The sequence below is a fragment of the Rhinolophus sinicus genome, linkage group LG04, assembly GCF_036562045.2.
Source record: "Rhinolophus sinicus isolate RSC01 linkage group LG04, ASM3656204v1, whole genome shotgun sequence".
Classification (NCBI taxonomy): domain Eukaryota; kingdom Metazoa; phylum Chordata; class Mammalia; order Chiroptera; family Rhinolophidae; genus Rhinolophus; species Rhinolophus sinicus.
In genome coordinates this window covers 160,804,461-160,821,078 of record NC_133754.1, presented here as the reverse complement: position 1 = coordinate 160,821,078, position 16,618 = coordinate 160,804,461, and the positions used below count along the sequence as shown (strand labels likewise).

Genomic DNA, 16,618 nt, shown 5'->3' with positions numbered 1-16,618 from the left:
GAGTATGTATTGTCATCAATCACAAAGGATTCTAATGAATGTTAGCTGCTGTCATAGTAACTAGTAACCCCACCAGCATCATTTAGCTCAACAGGCATTTAATAGCCTTGCTCTCATCTGATCCGCATGGTTAAGACATAATAGACTACAGGTATCTGTTGCTTTTCGAAAGTTTACTTTATGCCACTTCATGTTTACAAAAGACCTGCATTAGTACCTGTTTTCGCTAACCCAAAGAAATCCAAAAAGGATTTCACTTTTACCAAAAAAGGCAACAAATGAAAATAGCATTTGGCGTTCATTTTGCAGCGAGTGTTATGGGAGCAGTGCACCCCCCAGCAGCGGGACTGGCTGCCAAGCTCCTTCCCTGAAACTACACTCAGCATCTCGGCATCAAGCTGCCCGAGCTCTGATCGTGTGCTTTATCTCGATTTATCGTGTGCATCCATTATCAAGATGTGTCCTCGGATGTGTTTTCACTTTACACCATTTCAGCTTATGAAAGGTTTCCTAAGAATGCTGTATTTTCGGATAGCAGGGGAAACTTGTACTTATAACCACACAGAGGCTGGATGTTAACTTTCCTGGATGTTAACTGAGATCTTCCTCCATCCTTTTGGCTGACCCTTCAGCAGAAGGGCTTTGAATGACCAACCATCTGCAAGATGCCTGCCCTTGATGCTCACACACCAACTGAGTTTGGAGTGCCGCTTGTAAACACACTGGCCTCTTAGACTTCAGAATGAATTCCAGCTTCCCCCTCCCTGAAACAAGGGTCTGGGTGGGGAATGTGAACATTTGCTTCCCCCGGTCCATTATTTACTGTTACGGTTCTTGAGGTTTGGCTGGAGGCCTCAGGGAGGCTGCGCATATACTATCTGGGTGTTGGAGCGCGAGCTAGAGCCACTGGATAAGATGGGGTGGGATGGGACAGGCCACTTCTCGAGTTTTCCAGAACAGAACGTTAAGATTCCTGCTCTTCCATGTATCCCTCCACCCCCAGCCCCATGGGGTGGGAGGGACATCACTGTGGGAGGAACTTGAAAGAGTAATTCTGGCAATTTTTAAGTCTCTCTCTAAGTGAGGCATGTTCTCGGGTGTTTCTTGAATTTTTTGGCATGGTCAACAACCACATGGTCAATAAAATGTCTTAAAGAGTTGCTACTGCATGACTCAATTCAGTCATAATTTACATTATCCCAGCCCCGAGAGAACGCAGCCACAAAGGGAGAACGGATGTCGGAAGGGAAGGCAGGAGTTGACCTCCCTGTCTGTAACTCTATCCTGATCCCAGTTGAGGGTCTGGCTTTGCCCATCACCCGTGGCCAGTGGCCAACCCTGTCTAGACCTGGACTGCACTGGACTCTGGGAGGTCAAGAGGACTCAGACTCTGGTCCCTGGGTAGCTCTCAGCATAGAGTAGACAGGACGCCAACACACAGAGCCCTGATACACGGGGCCTGAACTAAAAGTTGGGACACTTGAGATGGGCCTGGAAGCCTTTACACAGGTGAACGTGGTGGCGCCCGCAGAGCACAAGCAAACCCAGCGTTGGAGGAGAGGAGGTAGGAAAACCAGGAATGAATGAGTGGTTTTGGGGGATGGAGCAATGGGATCCTTAGGTAACCTCCAGAGTTCGTGTGGAAAGTATGAATCCAGACAAATACAGTCTTAGAGGTGTTAAACCCACATGCATGAGCTCATTTAATCTCAGGACAATTTGATAAGGTGAGGGCTATTGCTATCCCATTTTGCAGATGAGTGGACTGAGGCTGAAGGAGATCAAGGCCACAGAGCTGGTAACTGAGATGGTTGGGACTCACACGTGGGTCATTTGAGGTCCTTCCCAGCTCTTTCTACTCATAATCACTATTTCACTTAGGAGACTGAAGTCAGGTTGTGGAGCCTTGAATGTGAAGACAGGAGGGTAACATTTATCCAACAGTGGGGCGCCTTGGATGGTTTCTGAGGAAGGCTACAGCTGACCATTTTAGGAGGCATCGCCACTTCACCTCGAGCTGCTGCCCCTGGCAGTCGGGCCCCTTTCCTTCCTCTTGCCAAGGAGAGGGTGGAATTGGGAGATCTGGAATGTGGAGCGAAGGCGGTAGTTTGGCAACAGCAGGAGACATACTTTCCTGCAGCCTCTCAGCATTTGGCATGTTATGCCCTGGGTAGAATCAAGCTGCCCTAGGAATGGCCCGGGGTGTCCCAACAGATGAGCTAGTGTGACTTCAGTCAGGGCAGAGAAGCAGCCAGAAAGAATGAGCTCATGGCTTCAGCAGGCACTGTGAAATTTCTCCTACACTGACCATGGCTGATGGAAGCCTGGACGGTCAGGGTAACCTTCAGAGCTGGGAAGGACCTCAGGAAGTACCCAGTCTAACATCCCCAAGATGAGAAAACTGAGGCCCAGTCTGACAATGTAAGTCGGCCAAGCGTCTACGGCATGTCGTGTTCCTACAGCTATCCACCATCCAGGCCACTCTCACCCATTACCCCAAAGAAGGTGAAGCATGGGAAAGTGCCTCATGCAGTGCTTGGCATACAGTAGGTGCCCAACAGGGGAATGAATGCATTTGAGTCTGTAGTGGGGGCCTGTGGTCCACACATACAATAACTTGGATGCTGTTGAGTAGAGGGAACAAATGGCATAAAAAAAATTTGTCCTGCAGCTGTTACCAAAACACACTGCTTCTTTCTACCAATTTTCCTGCTCAGTTGTACAGAGACCTGCTCTCTGCAGGATGCTGGAGTCCTGTTTGGCTCTGAAATGGGATTTAAGAGAACAGCCAGAACAGATGGTGACCCTGAAGTCATATTTTGAAACAGGCTGACTGTTGTTTAATCTAGATGAAAGTATAGCCTGATGGTCTCCAAATGTTTGCTGGAGGAAGAGCCTGTGCACCTCCAGAGCGCAGAGGGGGAATCAGACCTTCCAGGATGAGTACCCAGGAGACGTCCCTAACTGGAGACCCAAAACTGGGGTGATCTGGGGTGGGGAGCGAAGAGGATGAGCCTCACCCTGCAGTTGCGTGGAATTCGGTGCCAGAGACCCAAATGCAAGTCCTGGCTCCAGCCGGTGACCAGCAGTTCTTTAACTGCTCTGAGCCTGTTTTCTTATCTGGACATAGGGATGGTAACACCGAGCTCTTGGGGTGGGGGTACAAGGTAATGTCAGGAGCACATCTTGTTCATCCGTTCAGATGTTCATTCACAAATACTATCGAGCACCGATCACCACACGCCTGGCACTGTTAACGTCAGAGATTCACAGGAGAAGAGGACAGATGTGTTCTCTGCCTTCATGACATGTATTGTCTAATACGGAGCTCCTCATCCCTGCCTGGGATAAACAACCACCTGGGGCTTTAGAATATTGATGCCTGGTTCCCAGCCCAATGAGAATCTCTGGGAATGAGGCCCAAGCCTCACCATGTTTCAAAAGCTCCCAGTGATGCTATTGAGCAACAGGGTGGGGTTCATGGTCTAGGGGAGCGAGCGCTCAGCCCCCGAAGGCCTGCTGGCTCTGTTCTGCTCTGAGCACTCCTCCGGCATTGCCTGCTGAATGCCTCACACAGCCCGGGAGGTAGGGACCTCTACTACCTCCAACCAGATGAGGAGACCAACACTCTTTTGGGGCAATTTTCTCAAGTCACATAGCCAGTAAATGGGAGAATTGGCATTTGAAGTTCATCTGGTGCTTCCAAAGCTCAGCTCTAACCATATACAGGAGAGACCCTCAGTCTATGTGAATTCCTGCCCCCCCTCTTTCCTCCCACACCCCTGAGGATGGGAGGATGGGACAGACTGACAACACATCTACGGTCACACAGCACTTGGGAACTTCAGGGTAGTGTGATGCTACACCCCCACACACACACCGGACATCAGAAGACCAAGTTCTAGACCCAAGCCTGTATTTTAGCTGTGTGACTCAGCTCTAAGCATGTCCCTGTTCCATCTTCCCATCTGTAATTCAGGAGAGCTAGAATAGATGGTCCTGAAAATCCCACATGTTCTGGGTCCTCAAGGTTCCCAGTGGGTATTAACAGAAGCAAGGTGTTTGGGGGACCATGGGGTTGTCAGAAGGGAGCCCTAGGAGGCCCAGCTGTCCAAGGTGTATGAATGGAGAACTGTGCCTTCTTCCACAGGGAGTCACTATGCAGCACGGACCACACTGGGTAGGAGGCTGCCTCCACATGGCAATTCTTAGAAACCTTGAACTTGAGTGGGACCAGCCAGTCTCCCACATGCACACGCATGAGCAGCATTTTTCACATTCCACGCAGCCTTCCCATGCTTACGCAGCCCCACACACTTATTCCTGAAAAGGTAAATGCAGTTGAGAGAGGAAAGCTTCTTGCAGCCCTGAACACTCAGACATCTATTCGTTCAGCTAGCATTTATTGAGCGTCAGCTGTATGACAGTCACTATGCAGGTGCTGGGGATCCAGCAGTGACAGAACGAGTTTTTTCCCTCGTGGGGTTAAGAGTTCTAGCACAAGAGCTTTGGACCCTGTGCCCCCACCTGAAGCAAATCACTCTCGGATAAGTAGATGCAGGAATAGGGCAGAAAGTAGGACCCAGAGGCCCTCAGCCCCTGGACCCTGGGCTACAAGCGCTGCACCGTACCCAAAAAACCATGGAAGGGAAGGGGCTAGCCCGCAGCAAGGCTCATGAAAGTAGCTACTGGATGGAGATTCTGCTTCCATCCTGGAGACCGCCCCACAGCCTCCCCTCCCTCACCACGCTCAGGATACACGCAGGCTGTTGCTCCCATCCTCTCACTCTGTTCCCTCTATCTGGAACATTCTACTCCTCTTCCCACCCACCAGCCCCACCCCCTTTCCTGGCTAAATCTATGCACCCCTCCTATGTCATCTGAAATGTCATTCCTTGGGAAAGCTTTCCTGACACCCCAGTACAGATTAGAGTAGCCGGTATGTGTTCTCATAACTCCCTGTGCTTCTTCATAACACTTTTTGCCATTTATGAATATTCAGAGTTTTTGTCCAATCCTTTCCTTAGTGTCCCCCATTAGACTGTAGGCCCCACAAGGGTAAGAATCATGCCTATCTTGTCCATCATTCCTGCCCAGCACGTACCACATTACCTTGTACACAGGATGCAGTCAATAAATGTGTAAGTGAAAGTGAGTTGAACAAATGAAAAATCTATCAGACTATGACAGGCAGGATGGCCATTGTCTTTGAGCCAGAAACCTTGGGATTAATCCTGTCCCACCCACCCACACTTGCAAAGTCTTTGCTTAGTATATTTCACTTTTCCCACGTCACACAATGGCTGCTTATCTCCTTCAAGCTCTGCCCGACCCCATGGCCGCAGCACTTAACCACCCACCACAGCGCCCTGTGTCTCCCATTTCTGTGTGCACAGGCAGCCCAGAGAAGATACAGATGCTGACGCAGCAGGTCTGGGGAAGGGCCCTGAATGGAAGGTCAATGATTCTAAACTCCAAAAATGAATGGTATTGTGCCGCCTGCCCCATCCTCGGTGAGACGGATTTGCAAATGAATTCTGACTCCAGATGGAATTAACCAGGTACAAGCAATGTTGAGAGAGACCACCGGAGGGTTTAGGGGCCACGTCCATGAGCACTGAGGTTGAAACTGGTTACCCTGGCCGTTACCCTTTACTGAGGGTTCATGGTGCACGGGGCATTATGCTAAGAACTTTGGGGACAGGATTTCATGAACTCATCACAAGAATTCTGAGATCAATAATATTATTATCTCCACTCTACAGATGAGGAAACTGAGGCTAGAAGAGTATTAGTAAATCGTTCAAGGTCATAAGTACAAAGCCTAGAACCAAACCAGCTCGGTCTGACCCCATGGCCGCTGCACTTCACCACAAGCCACAAAGCCCTGCTTCTCTCTCTTCCGTGTATACATGCATCCTCAGGGGCCTAGGTAAGACACAGATTCTGACGCAGCAGGCCTGGGGCAGGACCTGGGACCCTGCATTTCTAACAACTTCCTGGGTGAGGCCGATATTGCTCGCGAAGGGACCACACTTTAAGCAGCAAGTCTATAAAGGAGAAAAGGCAAAAGAAGATTTCAACAGAGCAGGGAGAATATTCCAGACTGTGAGATGGCACTAGCAAAAGCTGAGAGAAGGGAGCACACAAAGGACCTTTGTGATTACACTGCGCCCCCCCCACCCACCCAGGGTAATGCAGGAGCCTCACCCTCTTTTAAAGTCAGCTGATTATGAATATTAATTCCATCTGCAATCATCATTCCTGTTTGCCATGTAACCTAACATAGTCACAGGTTCTGGGGATTAGGATGTGGACCCCTTTGGCGGGCCAGTACTCTGTCTACCACAGGTGGTGAGCATAAAAAGATAATAAAGGGCTCTAAGAAGGTGTGACATCATCAGAGTTGGTTTTACAGTGCTGCCCAAAGTTTAATGTGTATGCGAATTCCCAAGGATCTTGTTAAAATGCAGCTTCTGATTTATTGAGTCTGTGGGTAAGACTGGAGATTCTGCATTTCTACTGAGTTCCCAGGGATGCTGCTGCTCCTGGTTGATGGACCACATTTGAGTCGCAACAAGCCAGGAGACTACCAGGCTGCAATATGGAGGTGGATTGTAGGGTTGAGAGAACAGAGGCCAAAAGACAAACCTGTGTGCTGAAAATAAAGACAGAACTCGCCACCACTAAGACTGTGTGTCTGGAGGGGAAACACAACTGGCTGACCCAACTTCAGGTGGTGTTCTGTGTGTGACATTGTTGAAACTGCAAGAATTTAGGTTCAATTTGTCCTCAGCTTTTAGATTCTCTGCACCTCTGTTCTATAGGATGGAATGGTTATAACTTTCCAGCACCCAAAATGCATATCTTTCTTTTTCTTTCATGACATGCATTTTACCCCCAATGTATAGGCTATATCCAGCCCCTGCTCCCACTCCGCTCTGGCCCCTCCATCATCCATTGCAGTGGATGGCGGTGGGTGGTCTTCCAGCAGGGCTGGAGGCACACACAGACTGCTATGGTCAGGGCTTCATGCTGAGTTTTCACTAAGATCTCCACATTCTCAGGCTTTGAATGATTCATTCATTAATGTATTCAAATGCTCATTGTGTCCGTGTGGTGCCATGTCAGACGCTGAGGAAGCATGGATAAATAAAATAGGGTTCCTGCCCTCAAGGAACCAAAGTGATGTGGGAGCAGGGAAAGAAGGAGGTATTGAACTGGTCACCAATTACAGGCCTGATGCTTATCTCATTTCTCCTCACAGTAGGAATTATTGTCCCAATTTACAGATAAGGACGATAAGGAAAAGAGAGGTAACTGGCCCCAGGTCACTCAATGAGAATTAGCAGAGCTGAGATGTGAACCCAGGATCTCAGAGCTCACGCACATGAGCTGTACCCCTGATTGCTCCCTCTGGGGTCCAGTGTCAGCTCTGCCCTGACCGATGTTGCAATCGTGGACAGCTGCTTTCCTCTTTGGGACTCAGGATCACCACCTTTGAAAGGAAGCTGTTGGACTACATTGGTTGCTCTCAAACCTGGCTGCACCTTAGAAGCACATGAGGAGCTTTCAAACCCTGCTGATGACGGGACATCCCCCAGATGAATTAACCAAGAATCCTGGAAATGGGGGAGGACTGGGCATCAGGTTCCTTTTGAATCCCCAGGGTGATTCTAAGGTGCAGCCAAGGTTAAGAACCACCAAGGTCCTTGTGGCCTGAGCTCTTGCGTTCTAATTTCCTGAAAAACCTTCTTCTCTTCTAGCCCTCACCACAAGACACATGCAAAATAAATGAATGAATTTGAGGGTGAGGGAAAGGAAGAAGAAATCCCAGACTCTATTCGACTAAGGACAGTTTGCAGCAGTAATGCTGGCACTGCCCCCTTAGTTGTTAGTTTCTCCTTTTAAATGAAAGAAACAGCAGCACTAGACAAAGGTGGGGTGAGCGAGGCATTCTCATACGCTGTTGTGGGGAGAGTAAATTATTACTGCCTTTCCAAAGGATGTAACAAAAGCCTTCCAAATGGGCATGCACTAGACCCAACAATATGTTTTAGGAATTCGTGCTAGGAAATAATCAAAGAAATGGTCAAATACAGAGCAACAAGAATAGGGTCTTCACAATAGTGTTTATAATAGTGAACAACTGGAAACAGCCTAAAGACCTAAAAGGGAACAAGTCTAATTATGGGACAGCCACATAATGAAATACTATTTCAATTACAAAGGATGTTAGGGAAAAATATTTAATGTTCCCGAGGAAGTGCCTAGATGATTGTTAAGGGGGGAAAAACCAAGCAACAAAATACAACGCACAGAAAGCTCTATTCATATTACGTATCAATATACGCACTTATTTAGGCATGGAAAATAGACTTGAAAGATAGCCCACCAAATGTTAGAAGGGTTTCATCTCTGAGATGATATATGATCTTTACAAACTCCTTTTCTCCCCCTAGGTTTTTACAATGACTACGATTTTTCTTATCAAAAATTTGAAACATTATTGAAAAACTAAATCCCCTCTCTAAAAGCCTGCTTACCTCCGCCACCTCCCCCATATTCTGGTAAAAATGGACACCCCTACTTCGGCAGTGCAGAGGCGAGCCTGCTACTTGCAGGACAAGCTCCCTAGCATTCAAGCCAGCTGCTTCACACCAGTCTCTACTACTGGAATGTGAGTCCCTCCAGGGTGGGCACTGGGTCCAGTGCAGCTCTTAAACCACCCCACTACCCACCCCAGAGGGCCTCAAAGAAAGCAGGCAGCCAGGAAACATGGGAGGAAGACAGAAACCTATCACAGTAGCCAGAACACAGAACAGGGCAGACAGTTTTAAAGACTTCAACAGATGTGCCCTTTGGGAGGAAGCTAGCTATAAAAGACTTCCTGGTGGTGGAGGGGGCTTTTAAGCTGGGCCTCATTTGAGTCCCTCTGTGATGGGATGGGTGACTTCTGGACAGACCTAAGGCGGGGCTGCTCCCTGCGAGCCAGACTCTAGCTAAGTTCTCTGAAACCAGGAAGGGGCTCCCCCAACACCTAACTAAAGTCAGGGGTCACGGTCACTTGAGAGAGATACCAGGGACCTCAGAACAGTTTTCTGCCCTTCCAGTTCTTTAAATCACCCATGGCATACAACAAGTGTGAAATGAATTGAACTGGATTAGGCTGGGTTGGGTTAAGTTGAGTTCTGATGGGGATAAGGTTTGGGTTGTACTCACTAGGTGACGTAGGTCTCATGTATCCCTCATCAGATCTAGTCCCAGAAGAGCTTTGGATCTTTTCTCAGGTTCTGCTCTAACTCGAGACGTTTTCTCTCTCAAGTTGGGGTGGAGCAGAGGTAGGTGATCAGTCAGCAAACCTGGCTCCTTCCAATACCCCTGACCCATCTCAGCTGCCCTGGGGTGTGTCACAAGCAATAGCTCACAACCCACAATCTGCTGCTCTGACTTTGAAGCCTTAGTTACTCACCTGTTCTCTTTACGACACATTAATGTCTCCAACTGAATCTTCTTGTAAGATTGTCTCCCTTTTTATAACCCTCACCTGCCTGCTACCACTGTGACACTCTCAGGATCCAAGCTATCAAGAGGAAACTATGTGACAAATCAATCTGTGCTGAAGAATTTATGGCTCAATGCAGGAGGCAGGGGTGAGTTCCCTTACCAGATTTTAAAACATATTGCAAAGCAACAATTATCAAGACCATGTGCATTTTTAAGAAAATAAACACACATGCACAAGAAAGTGACCAGTAGTATAGAAATTTCAGGGAAAAAATTATATGATGACCAGAAGAAACAAAATGATGGGGAGACAGCTCACATTTTAATTCATATTTGGGGGAATCCAATATACCACTATGGAAAAGAACTGACTTCAGATTACACCCTAATCTATGGTACATTTTGAATGGATCAAGCTGTAGACATTAAAGAAAACTGTATTAGCTCATCTAGTTAGCAAGCAGAGAAAATATAAAAGTACAATTTTTGGCAAAACAGAGGTCATCAAGGATAAGACGAGTGGGGATAAGCTAGAAAAATTGTTTATACAATGAGATGGAATGAAAAAAGATAAAGAGTAAAGTAACATTAGTGTAAATTCCAGCCTACCTAGTTTTTGAAAGTTATTAAAGGAAAGAAAACTAAAAGCTCAATAAGGTACCCCAATTACTCAGCCATGGTCACCCCATGGTGGGCAGAGCTGTGGAAGAATCAAGATGACTTACACACTGCAGAGGAAGTAGTAAATTGGCACACTCTCTCTAGACCACAGGCTAGACCTACCCATTCATTTCTTCTCTGATTCATTGAAAGTTTCCTGAGTGCCCACTGTGCCAGGCCCTGGGCTAGGTCCTGGGATTCAGAGTTGGACAACGCCCAGTCCCCGCCTCACTGAACTTCCCGTGTAGTAGGGAGGACAATGAGTGATCAACAGTCACTGTCCAGTCTGAAATGCCCTGCGAGTGAGGGACGGGTGAAGGCAGTGTTAGCCCAGAGGGGAGACACCCAACATGCCTGGCAGAGAAGGAGGGCTTCCCACAAAGGAACCTAAACGAATGAATGGAAGTACACACTGTTCCCCAATAAAGTTCTGTTCCCCTTCCCCAATAAAATCTTTAAAAAAAAAAAAAAAAAAAAAGAATGAATGGGATTTGCCAGGTGGACAAAGGGAAAGGCATTCTCAAAAAGGGACCAACCCGTGCAAAGATACAGAGGTGAGACATCGCATACCTCATTTAGAAATCTGCCAGTGGCTTGGTGCGAGCCCAAGTCAAGAGGGGCTGTGTGTAAGTGGAGAACAGAAGACGGGCAGAGGCTGGACCACACAGGGCCCTCTGGGGTAAGGGTCATGACTCCGCCCTCAGCACAATGAGAACCCAGCAAGAGCAGTTAAACTAGTGGGTGGCGTGATTGAATGTGTGTCTAGGAAAGCTCCGTCTAAATACACAGGAACTATCCAACTAGTTCTGTCTGTTTGGGGGAATCTACTCAAAGGAAATACCCAAAAGAAAACAAAGGTCATTTGTCTAAAGATGTCCCCAGCAGTACTGTTGATCATAGCAAAATGGCCCAAGTCCAAGGAGACAACTCCAGACAAATGAGGTAGGACCCACACTCTCCAGGGAGATGAATAAGCATACTGAGATTATAGAGGAGACAGTGGGGGGCCTGCAGAGAGAGAGAGAGATGAAGGGCTGGAAGGGTTTCGTGATGAGAAAGCTCAGCTGGAGAGATTGGGGAAGGCACTCTGAAAGAGGTGGCATTTAAGCTACTGGTAAGATTAGACCTTAAAGAGAAAGGGAAGGTGAGAAAGTGTGCTCTAGACAGGGAAATCAGTCCACACCTTGTGTAGAGTCAAGGAGACTGCAAAATCTCAACGACATATGGAGAGCTATGAGTAGTTCAGTGCGCCAGAGGTTTTCAGCCTTCATGCTTCTGTAAAACGCGCAAGTGGAAAGTGATGCAGCCACAGGCATTCCCAACATTAGATGAAACAAACAAACAAACAAACAAAAATCAGCCAGTAATTAAAATACTACAATCATTTATATTCATCATAAATTCTAATGGCATGTAAGCAATGGTAGCTCATTACAGGCCCGGGCATAGGTCAGGTGAGAGGCCATTTACCTGCAAAATCTCAGGTGTGACTATTATTTCTTTCTCACTCAGGAAACCACCTACGATGGTCAGTGAGCACGAGTGAGTGATTTAGAGGAAAAACCTGAACCTGCTCTGATTAGTTTTCAGAATTTCCCCCAAAGATCTACAGATGGCCACCAAGCACAAGAAGAGATGCTCAACATTATTAGTTGCCATGGAAATGAAAACCCAAACCACAATGAGATACTACTTCACACCCACTAAGATGGCTATAATTTAAAAAATGGAAAATTACAAGTGTTGGCAAAAATGTGGAAAAATCAGAACCCTTGTACACTGCTGGTGGGAATGTAAAATGGTGCAGTCACTATGGAAAATAGTTTGGGAGTTTCTCAAAAACTTAAGCCTGGAATTACCTTATGACCGAGCAATTCCACTTCTAGCTATATACCCAAAATGGTTGAAAACAAGTACTCAAACAAATCCTTGTACACAAGTGTTCATAATAACACTATTCACAATAGCCAAATGGTAGAAACTACTCAAATGTTCCCATCAGTGGAAGAATGGACAAACCAATTGTAGTACATCCACACAATGGAATATTATTCAGCCATAAAAAGGAATGAAGTACTGGTCTATACTACAACATGGATGAACCTCAAAAACATGATGCTAAGTGAAAGAAGCCAGGTATACAAGGTCACATATTGTATGACTCCATTTATATGAAATATCCAGAGTAGGCAAATCCAGAGAGACAAAAGGCAGTTTAGTAGTTGCTAGGGGTTGGTGAGGTATGTGAATGGGGGGAACAGGGGGTGACTGCTTAATGGAATTAAGGTATTCTTTTAGAATGATGAAAATGTTTTAGAACTGGACAGAGATGATGGCTACACAACACTGTCAATGTTCTAAACGCCACTGAATTGTACACATGAAAATGGCTAGTTTTACGTTATATGAATTTCACCTTAATAACAAAAGTGAATCAGGATGTCCAAATGTCCCATGAACACATGAAAAGGTGATCAAGTTCATAATCAGAAAAGTCTAAATTAAGACTACAATAAGCTTCTAATAGCTACCCATCAAAAAGGCTGAAATGAAATCTAGTGACAAGACAAAGTGCTGGTGAAGATGCTAAGAAATGGGGACTTTCGTATCAGGTTGGTGACCATGTACCTTAGAACAACCATAGTGGAAGATGTGTAGGCATTGTCTGTTCAGTTGGAGGATTTGCATACCCTATTACAAGCACTCCACTCCTAGACATAGCACCAACAGAAATGTCTGCACACGTGCACTGAGAGGCATGTACAAAAATGCTCACAGACACACTTATATTAACCCCGAATGGAAGGAATCATATGTTGTTGGAGAAAAATGGATAAACAATGGACGTTATGTGAATACAGCAGAATATTACACAGCAATGAAGATGGATTAACTCCAGCTCCATGCAACAGTATAAATGACTCTCAAAACTTAATATTCAGTGAAAGAAGACATCCTACATGTATAAAATTCAAAATCAAGTAAAGTGGAACTTTAGAATTTGGGCATACATGCTTAGCTACTAACGTTATTTTTAAAACAAAGGACACGAGCACTCTGAAGACCAAGGTGAGCGTTCCCTTTGAGGGGAGGGAGGGAATAACACAGCAAAGGGGTACATAGGAGCTTCTGGGGGCTCTGCTATTTCTTGACCTGAGTTACATGATGTTTGCAGTATAAGAAATCATTGGACTGTACATTTTGGACTGTGAGCATTTTTCTGAATGGATTGTTATAGTTCACAATCACACAGCTTAAAGAAAAGTAAATAATTTGCGTATGTCAGCATTATCAGGAACAAATTATTTATAACAGTACCGTCCCTGCCCCCACAACAATCTCCTTATCCTCTAAAGTATAGGGTATTCCAATGATACTGTAACTTTACTGCTCAGCCATGACCCACTAGGGAGACAAGGATTGATGTGGGGGACAGAGTCCCATTGACAAAGGTCTCTTTAAACAGCGTGGGCCAGGAAACTCTCAGGGGATGTTGGGACTTGGGGCCTCAGTTTCCTTATTTGAAGTACAGAGCTACGTCGTAACAGTCCCAGTCCCCACCTCAAGTAGTGATTGTGAGAACTGGATGAATGAAATATGAGCGTGCTCACACCCCTGCCCAAACATATGAAGTGCTTTATGAATGTTAGGTTTACTAAACTGCATGCAAAATTTGGTGTACAGGAGGGCATTTTGCATATCTAGGAAGATTCTCTTCTGAGTCCCAAAGGACACTGAATACCAATCAGTAGCAAAGGACCCTCCCTTGGCCTTTTTCAGCTCCTGAGGATTTCCTGGCACTCCCTTTTTACATTATGGATGTGAACAGGACTTCCTCTGTGTTAGAAACCATAGCCCTGACCTGATATTGAGGGATCCAGCCTCCAAACAGGAGGAGGAAAGAAACACCACAGTGTGTCTCCCCAAAACCTTCTTCCTTTTGAGGGTGAGAGGTGCAGCAAAGTTCACAAAAGACCACAGAACCTGAAGCTGCTCTCTGCCGCTGAGTTGGCAGTACCCTATATCACATACAAAATTGCAACGTTCCAACATGGGCCATGGTGCTGAGAAGCCAAAACTGTGCTCCAACTGCCCTTTGATCTGCAAGAAATGCCAGGCTGGACATTCTGGCAGGAAAAGCCGTCATCGCATTTGAGTCTCGTTCCCAAGGAGACAATGATCTGGGTTGTCCCAGGCTTCCTCCAGCACACAAAGAGTTAACCCAGGCCACCCACTTGATTCCCAGTGTCCTTCAGAGGGACAGAAATTTTTCCCCTGTCCGCACCCCTCTACTGAGGCTGTGTACTAACCTAAATCCAAAAGGGATCCGAGTCTACTGGTGGAGAGCACAGTTCTCTCCCTAAACTGGGTGGAGAAAGAGCTGAGTGAGGAAGGACTGGAGCCTGGTGACCTGGGCTCAAATCCTCCTCTGGGATTGGCCGCTGCCTAAGCCTCTCTCATCCTCAGTGTCCTCTGCTGTAAAAATGCCTGTATTGCTTTCTCACACAGCTACTGCAAGAATCAAGCCGTAATTCCTATCACTTATTTTGTGCCTAGTATGTGTCAGCATGTGGAAAGCACATTATTTCTAATATCTCTCTTAATCATCACAGTATTCCCGGGAGGTAAGGTGATCTAATTGTTCCCCCTTTTCAGATGAGGAAACTGAGGCACAAGACCACCTAACTCAGGCACAATTCAAACCCACACAGCCTGACACACCTTAACAGAAATCTGTTTTAACTAAGACCCTACTATTCATCCAACCACCGCTGGGTCCTGGTAGGTAAAGTGAGGCTCAGGGAACAGAAGGGGCCAGATCCCCTGGCTCCCAGCCCGTAACTCTTCGCATCACGCATGGAGCCACTGCCCCATGGATGTGACTCCCTGGGTCACTGATCGCTGAGTTAGGCGTCAGAGCAATCAGTCCCGTTATTTCTTTCGCTGCAAAGGCACTAGGTGTGTCTGCTGGCAGTCATGCTTCCCACCTGTGTACAGGGAGGGCACTAGACCTGGCCGTACAATGAGCCAGGCAGCACGCACGACCTGCGCGCGGGCGCTGGGTGAGCAGGAGCTAAATGTCACCGCGGAGCCTCTGGTACTGTCACAGTGCTTCCAAGGTCCCTCGCCGCCCATCATTGGAGGGACCGCGCCTGGCTTAGACACTTTAGGCATCCAGATAGCGTTCCACCCGCCCCAGCTGCCCAGGGACTTCCATCCACCCTTCTAACCCCGTGCATTGCTCGGGGAAGCCGCGGCAGGACCTCCAGTGCGCACCAAGCAGCGAGAACTCCCTTTTATGTTCAGGAATGAAGCGCGCACCGCAGCTGCTCCCGCCGCCAACACCAATCTCCCCGGGGCGCGGAGGCAGTCAGTGCCACCTCAGGCTGGGTCGCCTACCTGTTGCGGCGCGGGTCCGGATGACAGCGGAGAGAAGCGCGGAGACCCAAAGCAGCCACAGCAGGCGCCAGCACTGCCCGTTCCTCCTGCAAGAAGTGGCCGAGAGAGAGAAGGTGAGGTGGTAAAGAGCGGCCGAAGGGGCCGAGACACCGGGACTTGGGTCCTACCTTGGCGCCATCTCGCGGGTTCTGTGGAGCCCTGAAGGTGCTGAGTCGAGGGAGCCCCGCGGAGGCGAAGGGGCGCTGTGCTGCTCGCCCTTCCTGCAGGAAACAAAGGCGGCGCTGGGCAGCGGCCTCGGCGGGCAGGCTCCCGGCTCCCAGCCCGCGCCCTGAGTCACCAGCGCTCTGAAACCCGACTCCCCCGCGCCCTGCGCTCCCCGGAGCGCCGCGCCCCAACTCCCCACGCCCCTCTGCCCCCACTCCCCACGCCCCTTCCCCCCTCCACAGACTCGCGCTATCCAGCCCGCCGCCGCTTCCACGCGAAGCGGCCTTAAGTAACCTTCGAGAAAAGCTCCACGTCCGCGCTCGTCTGGGTAAGCGGACGCGGCTCCCTCCCGCCCTCACGTCTGTCTCTGTCCTGGCTGCCCCGCGGAAAAAGCAATCTCCACGGGCCAATGGAATACTCTCCACGGCCCAGGAAGGCTGAACTCACTGTGATTTCCCTAAATAACCGAGGAAACTGAGGCTCAGAGGTGCCACCAATGTCCCAAGATGACACAGCTGGACTGAGCTCCTGGCTGCTGTGCCCTGCCCTCCATGCTTGACCCAGGAACCTACTTGAATGCCCCAGAGTGGCCTGTTTGGGTAGTATTTAAGTGATATTACATATAGCTATATAGATATATATCTATCTCTAGATAGATGATGATAGATGATAGACAGAGATATATATCTCTATATGATCATCCTAATAAAAATTGTAAAGGTGTCTAATATTCCAGCGTTTTCCTCTCTATACCTTGCCTGCAGCATCCTCCCCCCCACCACCCCAATTGTAACCTCCAAGAGGGCAAGGATTTATATTGTTTTGTTCCCTGCCTAGAATAGTGCCT

At 47.8% G+C, this 16,618-nt stretch overlaps 1 protein-coding gene across 4 annotated transcripts in view; it reads right to left on the bottom strand.

Annotated features, from left to right (window-relative positions):
- Positions 1–16,278, bottom strand: part of COL15A1 (collagen type XV alpha 1 chain) — a 98,303-nt gene extending 82,025 nt beyond the window's left edge. The window contains exons 1-3 of one of the 4 annotated variants that reach the window (XM_074330765.1): positions 16,219–16,278; positions 15,735–15,827; positions 15,568–15,653 (exon numbers count right to left, since the gene is read on the bottom strand). In XM_074330765.1, coding sequence (XP_074186866.1) covers positions 15,568–15,653; positions 15,735–15,745 — 97 coding nt within the window. In that variant the 5' untranslated portion in view covers positions 15,746–15,827; positions 16,219–16,278. Of the gene's footprint in view, positions 1–15,567; positions 15,654–15,734; positions 15,828–16,015; positions 16,169–16,218 lie in introns of those variants that run through there. The other 3 variants (XM_019729215.2, XM_074330764.1, XM_074330763.1) reach the window with 3 other exon arrangements.
- Between the last annotated feature and the right edge of the window lie 340 nt (positions 16,279–16,618).